This window comes from Lepidochelys olivacea (genome assembly GCF_965140295.1).
Source record: "Lepidochelys olivacea isolate rLepOli2 genome assembly, chromosome: 9".
Classification (NCBI taxonomy): domain Eukaryota; kingdom Metazoa; phylum Chordata; order Testudines; family Cheloniidae; genus Lepidochelys; species Lepidochelys olivacea.
The window spans coordinates 2,261,560-2,269,134 of NC_140419.1; the positions used below are offsets into that span (position 1 = coordinate 2,261,560).

Sequence of the window (7,575 nt, forward strand, 5' to 3'; positions counted from 1 at the left end):
TGGCCCAGGCTTTGTGGATCTTTGATGCTCAGGATCTGAGCTGGTGACTGGGGTGCATTTCAGTAAGACAGGAATCTAGAAAAGGGCAGCCTGTTTATCAGCTCCCCTGAACTGGTATGAAACAAACTACAAACAAATGGTATTTGGTGTCTGGTTGGCTGGTGGGGTGGGCGGCCTTTCCAAGGCTAATGTGGATCAGACACACACGTCAAAAAGAGAAGAACCAGAATTAAAGTGCCTGCTACCCACCAGCCTTTGCTTTGGGTATCTCTAAGAAGGCCTGTGCTCCCTGAAGCATGTTGATAAACCAGTGTCTGAGAGGATTAGGATTCAGGGCTTTAGTCTGGGCCCATCCGAAAGGAAAACTAAACCAAAACCAGAACATCACCCAGTCAAGGGCCAGAATAGTAATAAGAATCCAGAGCTGACTGCCTATTAACTCACTGCCTGGCCCCCACAAAGACAAATTGAAAAAGAGAAAGTCCCTGGCTCTGTCTGGGAGTGCGCTCTGATGGCCTCTGGTGCCCACCTGGGAGAAAGCACTCCTGAGCCCCCAGCTGGCCGCTCACAAGGCCCGACCAGAAGTCAGAAATGAAGAAAACCTAGGAAGCTGTCTAGGTCTTCGCCTTGCAGCACAGCTCTCCCTTCCTCACCTCTGTGAGATTCCACCAGGAAATGCTCAGCGGGTCCAGCCCCGACGACTGCAATGGGAGGTGTTCATTGGGTTGATAATCCTTTCTGAGGGGCTGGTCCTAATGTTCCCAATCAGGCAAAACTCTCTTGGAATTTTTCTTGCTTTAGGGTTGAATTAACCCAGAGTAAGGACTGCATGTCTGGCTCTTTGATAGGGGCACTGGCGGGGAAGGGCGTGAGCATCACATTTCTCCACAAGATGGTTAAGAGGTGACTTGATTGTGATTGCAAGTACCTGCCTGAAGAGATTTCTGATAGCAGAGGGCTTCTCAGTCCAGCACACAAAAGCAAAGCAAGATCCAGTGGCTGGAAGCTGACAACAGACTCATTCAGACTAGAAATAAGGGGCACACTTTAACAGGGAGGGTAATTCACCCCTAGAATACCTTACCTAGGGATGTGATAGATTCTCTGTCACTTGCAGTCTTTAATTAAGATCAGAAGTGATGTCCTGGGTTCCATGAAAGTCAATGGCAAAACTCCCGTTGACTTCAACAGGAGCAGGATTTCACCCTAGATTTCTTTCTAAGCACAAGTTACCGGGCTCGATCCAGGAATCACTGGGTGAGGTTCTCTGGCCTCTGTGATGCAGGAGGTCAGATTAGATCACAGTGGTCCCTTCTGGCCTTAAAACCTACATTTGTAAGGCTTGTCTCAGCCTCGCATGTGTGCCCTTGACTGACCAATGCTGGGTTTCTTTTACTGGGTTTATTTTCCTTTTGCTCCAAACTCTTCCCAGTTTTCAGTGAAGTTTGGCATGGCATGGTAAATGATGGGGGAGGTACTCAGGAGTGCATGTGAGCAGCTGAGGACGCTCACAGCCACATTGTTTCACCTGACTGCTCTTGTCCCTTAGACATATTTGTACTTGTGCTAGCAGCACAGCTGGGCATCTGTGTCTTCTTTGTGTTTGCCGACACTGACGGTCTCTACTCACAGCTGGATGTAAGTATCATGTCAGGACGTGTTCTCTGTGCTCTAACCCCGTGTTTCATTAGAGACCCCGGATGGGTGAGGTCATATCCTTTATTGGACCAGCTTCTATTGGTGAGAGAGAGACAGGCTTTTGAGCTTATGCAGAGCTCTTCCTCAGGTCTGGGTGAGGTGAGGTCGAAAGCTTGTCTCCCTCACCAACAGAAGTTGGTCCAATAACAGATATTACAACCCCCACCTTGTCCCTCTAAAACCTTGGGACTGGCATGGTTACAACACCACTGCATACGGTATTTCATTAACAGTCTGCACTAGGATCACCTCTGACATCAGGCACAGAGTCTCACTGGGTGTTCCAGTAAGTCTGAAGCCACGCTAAGTTTAAAGTAGGGTTGAGTCAGATGAGAAGGACCGAGCAGTTCCTGGGGCTCTGGGTATATGCATTCGGTCACCTCTACATTGCCAGACTGAAACCAGCTTGGATCTGGGCACTCTTACCACCTGATAGCTGGATAGAGACCTATGTGTATTGTTCGGTCCAGTCCCTACCGGAGAGGTGTCTACATTATCAAACCCACCTCACTCGGTGTCCTTGTGGACTGGGTACACCTGGAGGTGGCCACACCAGGTCAGTGTTAAAGCATGGGGCGGGGGTGGGGTGTGGAAGCTTGCACGGCTGCCGTCCATGCTGGCCCTGCTCTGCAAGCAGAGAGAGGACGGCATTCCCTGGGGCTGCCGGCAAGCGCCTTGCACCAACACCAGAGTCACAGTCGTGAAAACCCAACAGTAGTCTAACGTGTGGCACATGCTCACAGTCCAGAGTCTACCATGGCCGAGCCCACAGTGCACTAAAGCAGCATTTGAGTTCAGATAGCAATGTCCGGGCTACAGTAACTGCATCAGGAAATAGGGACATGCAGGAAACAGATCTGAGATTTCACTGCTCCTTACCAACCAGCCATGCTGAAAATGCCTCTCCCTCCAGAGCAACTCCCAGCAAGCAGAGTATGTTGTAACTGGACAGCTACAGTTAACAGAATCAGCCACTGGCTGGCACTTTAAAGGAAGCATTATCCCAGGTAGTTCCATACCCACAGTAACACATTCTCACCATCGCTGCTGTAACAGACTAAAACTGGCTCTGGGAAGAATGGTCATGACAGCAATCTTATTCGAATCTGCTTGGAAGAGAGGAATTTAGTTTACATCATAGATAAAGCCTTAATCTTTGGTGAGGAAAAATAGAAAAACGTGGGAACCCAAACTCTGGGTGAAAGCACCAATCCATACTTTGGATCTGGGCTCCAGTCCTCAAATGAGTTGAGCCAACACCAGAGATTCCAAGACACCCAACCTTTGGGAAGTTTGGATCTGGATTCGGAGCGGGAATGACCTCTCTTTCGCTCTTGGTCTTTAAAAAAGAAAGAGAGAAATTAGATTTCCTGTTGCAAAGCTGCAGCTCTATTTTCTCTGCTGAGTCATGAGATTAAAGGCTATTTCAGTTCTTCTTTATGAGGGTTTCATCATGCTAGAGGGCAAGCTCACCTCCGTCAGCTCAGCAGGTAGTGGCTACTACATCCAGCCAAACAAGGATGCTGTGCTCTGATGATGTCAGCTCACACAAATGCTTGCAGGTGCACACACATTGCTGACTGGCTTCCATCTCCCTTTCTCCCAGCTCGTGTGCACCCCCACCTTCTGGAGAATCTCCATGGTGATAATGCTGCTGGTCACATTTGCTGTGTCCTTTGTTGTAGAGGTGAGAGCCTGTGTTTAATTTCACCTTTAAGATTGTCCAGATAGCAGAATGGGTCTGGACACTCCCCACTCCCTTGTCACTTGCAGAATGAATGGCAAACACTTTTACAAGGGGTGAAAGGAAGGACTCGGTTGCACGGTGGAATTGGAGGTGGCATTCGCGGCTACACAGGCTCATAGTGCCAAATGCTGTGTCTGTAGATGGGCCCGTTCATAAACAACAGTCTCACGCGGGTAGGGCTGCTAGGAACAGCCGACAGCAGCCCTGGGCTTGGGGGGCACATTTACTACTACAGGGGTCAAGAGGAACTGTGTACTCCCTCCACCTCCTCTGCTATCCTGGCCTATGCACCACAGTGCCCAATTGGCTAATTATGGACTATATCCCTGGCATCCGGCACTGGGCAGGTCAGGCACCAGATGTGGGGGACTCCCGTGCTGCTAAGAATTTCATTCTTCCCCTCCCTGCAGTAGCTTATCGGCAGGGCTCTTTCTGCAGAGGGAGCCCAACCGGCTCCCAAAACTCCACAGTGCGTTCTGGGGAAGGATGCTTTTCCCAGGGTGTTAGCTCTGCATATCACTCCCATATGGCAGAGGTCCCTGCCCCGGCTCAACCAAGCACGGGAACATCTAGAAAAGCAGCGCTCACTGGGATCCAAATGTCCAAACCTGGCAGTAGGCTGCTGCATGCCAGCCTCAGCACCTTTCCCCATGAGATGAGCTGCCGGCACTGGGACCACTGCGTCTGCTGGGTGCTGGCCCATCTTTCAGGGCCAGAGAAGGGTTTGGATTTTCTTCCTCATCTGCAGAGTTTTCCACTCAAATGCTGCAGATTAGTGGATGGAAGGGAGGCAGCTCTCATTGAGAAGTCACACCTGACTGATCATATCCACAAGGAGGGACGCAGCCCCAGCGGGCTGGTTCCTCCAGAAGGCGGCTTGTGCCCAGAGGTAGGCATGGGGCAATGTCCTTAAGCAACTACTGGTTACTAGTGAGTAACTTTCCATTTGCCCACCATGGACACATCCAGCAACAGCTTCACGAGCTGCAGAGACACTGCAGAGAGCGGTGTAGGGCAGGCGGTGAAGAACACCATATCCTGCAGAAACTGCAGAGGCCACCTAGATAGGTTTGAATGTGATCATCCAGAGTGGGCTTTGACCAGAAACCCCCCAACTTAGCTTCTCAGGGAAGCTGTTTATGTGAATTATTCATAGACTGGCGATCCCTTCTGGTTTACAGCAGCAGAAGTTAATTGTGTGCATGCAGAAAGCATGAGATTCCTCCTCTGTAGAGACAATGTGGCTCTGGCTTATTTCCATGCTGGACCCTCTTTCCTTTCCCCCCACACACTGGCTGCATGGCAATGAAGCAGGTCAGTGAAGCTGGTGGGGAAGGGAGGCGAGTTGCAGCTTGAATTTAGACCTATGGGGTATTGAAGAGTTCCCAGCTCCTTGGAGCCACACAGAGTTTGTTAAAGGAAATACACCTGCCTGTGTGCAGAGAGGATGGTTCAGGGTGTTGATCACGGGAACCTTTACTCTTTAGGTCACTGCTTCGTTTCTATCCCAAGTCAACAGTAGCCAAATGGTGTACCGGCAGTGGATGCTGGGAAGCCCATGTGAGCAGCACTGGTGATCCCCCTCCAGATCCTAGTGGATCAATGGCCCTGCTTGGCACCCATTGCTGGCAGCTACCCCAAGGGACCCAGGACTGAATGAACATCGAGAGATGAACTCCTCTCTCACCTTCCAGTAATAAGGCAGTGTGGAGTGAAGCACCATCCACCACATTGCCAGAAGCCCTCAGTACCTTGGACTGATTTTCAGAGCTGTGAAGGCCCAGTGGTTTGAGTGGGGTTGCTAGGGTGTAACTAGCGACAGGAGCGTTAGAGCTGAGGGTTTGAAGTGGACAGCCCAGGGTTTGTGAGGTGATGTGTATCAGCAGGACAGGGTGGGAGAGTTGCTTTCCCACTCCTTGTACCAAGCCTGTCCTGTGGTAGAAGGGGGAAAGCCATGCTCTAGTCTTGTCAGTAGTTCACTCTTGGCCCTTACTCTTGCAGGAGGCGGTCATTGAAAACAGAGCCCTCTGGATGCTGCTCAAAAAATGCTTCCAGTACCAGTCCAAGAGCCTTTACAAGAGGCTGCAAAGGATGCTGGAGCAGGACTCAGCCTGGCCTCCTCTGAACGAAACCGTCTTCTCAGAGTCCAGGATGATACCAGTGGAGGACAACAGGGTAGCTTACAGGAATCCAGTGTTTGAAAGCAATGAGGATATGGTCTGAAGGAAGTGGCAGGGCAGATGCCCAGGAAAAGGCTGCAGCTGGCCATGAAAGGAGTAGGCCTGAAAGATGTAAGGCTAGAGCTGGGATTGGCCGAATCCCCACACCTGGCTGAACTTCTGGGCCCACATTCCCCATGCCAGGGTCGCTTTGTGACACACCAGAAGCATAACGTGGCCCTAAATCCGGCTCTGGTGGCACAGAGCCAGTACACGGTTTCCCCCTCCGGCAGCCCAGGTTGCGGGCACTGCCCCAGCGAGCTGTGGCTGCTGGCACCGGGGTAAGTCAGAGGAGTCCTCAGCCACGGCGCAGGCCAGGGCCTTATCTTGGTAATGAGCAGAGCCAACGCTCCTGCCCGCAGTGCCCCTCAGAGAGCATGCAGAACTCAGCTCTTTGTTGAGGCTGGACACAGACAGACCCTCTGGTTCCCTAGCTCCCAGCTTCTGCGGCCTCCTGCTGCCACACAAGGTCTCCCTGAGTCCTGGCCTGGTCTGAGCTGTCATGGAAGCTTGGGGGTTGGAAATCTGGACCCCAGCAGTTCAGGGTGTTTGGATTCAGCCCATCACGGTGGTAGACTGGAGCGGTAAGCTCAGATCCCAAACCGGGGACCCGATGACCCACCCAGGCTGAGATGCACTCAGGGTGGGAACAGAGTTGGAGGGACCAAAGGAAGCTTTTCTGGCCCTGACTCACCCCTGCAGTATGTTAGAGCAGCCTCACAGCGGCTCCGATTTTTGCCTGAGCTGCACATGGCCCACTCGGGGGCTTAGACAGCCAACAGAGCCCGAGACCCCTCCAAGAATCACCCAGCCAGGCTGCAACAGGGACAGTGCAGAGCTATTCTACCAGCTTTCTGCTGCCCGGGAGCCGGCTCACACGGAGAATCTTTAACATCGTTGAGGACTTCCGCAACTCAGCCAGGGTCAGGGGCCTATCACAGGAGTGGGGAGGGGGGTGAGGTTCTGTGGCCTGCAACGTGCAGGAGGCAGCCTAGAGGATCCTATGAAATCCTGACGTTCCCTTCTGGCCTTGACATCTATGGTTACGTCTACACTGCAATTAAAAACCCACATGGATGTAGTTTGGAGGAGGCGGGGGGAGGCATTGCCCCCCCAAACAGAAGCGAGGTATGGGGGGTTTACATGGGGTCATGTACCACTCCCCCCACCCCATTTCTACGAGTGCCAACCTGCCCTGCAGGGCTTGCTTTGCTCGGCCTGCCGGGGGTGGGAGGGGGTGAGAAGAGGGGCTCTGTCCTTCCCACGCTGCACCTCCCCCACAGCACATTTCGGCTTGTGGGGAGCAGAGGGGGTGGAGCGGTCCTAGTGCCCCCCTGTTTCCTGTATAATGGTGAGTGCCCACGGGGTGGGGGGGCAGAGCAGGGGTTAGGGTGGTGTGGGGGGAAGAGACAATGGGGAAGGGGGGTGGGCTGGGGGAGAGGACAGAGGGGAGAGGAAGGGGGAGGGGAGGGGGGGTGGAAGCAGGAGCCCATCAGGTGGCGTCCCCTTGGCGGCAGCAGCAGCCCCAACAGGGAGGTGGCCCCAGCAGCACCAGAGCGGCGACATGGCTGCAGCAGCCGGTGCCTGAGTGGCTGCCAGCAGCACCTGGGGCCCCCCCGTTAAGCTGTTCCGTCCCCTCCAGCACCGGCAGCCCGGGTACCACGGCAGGCGGGGGGAGAGCGCCAGTGAGCCAAGGGAACCGGCTTCAATGTGCACATCTGCGTGCTTTGCCCCCCCCCAAATACAGTGGTCAAGTGACGCCTGTGGAATCCCGCGGCTGGCCCGTGCTAGCTGACTCGGGCTCGCAGCGCTCAGGCTAAGGGGCTGTTTTATTGCGGTGTACATGTCCCTGTGAGGTGAGAGGGCCCCAGAGCGTGGGCTGCAGGCCAAGCCCCAGCGTGTACACTGCAC

The 7,575-nt window shown here is 53.5% G+C and overlaps 1 protein-coding gene across 1 annotated transcript in view; it reads left to right on the plus strand.

Annotated features, from left to right (window-relative positions):
• Positions 1-6,996, plus strand: part of ATP13A4 (ATPase 13A4) — a 66,948-nt gene extending 59,952 nt beyond the window's left edge. Inside the window, exons 28-30 of the mRNA XM_084638782.1 lie at positions 1,550-1,638; positions 3,305-3,385; positions 5,447-6,996. Coding sequence (XP_084494908.1) covers positions 1,550-1,638; positions 3,305-3,385; positions 5,447-5,668 — 392 coding nt within the window. The 3' untranslated portion in view covers positions 5,669-6,996. The remainder of the gene's footprint in view (positions 1-1,549; positions 1,639-3,304; positions 3,386-5,446) is intronic.
• Positions 6,997-7,575: the final 579 nt, after the last annotated feature.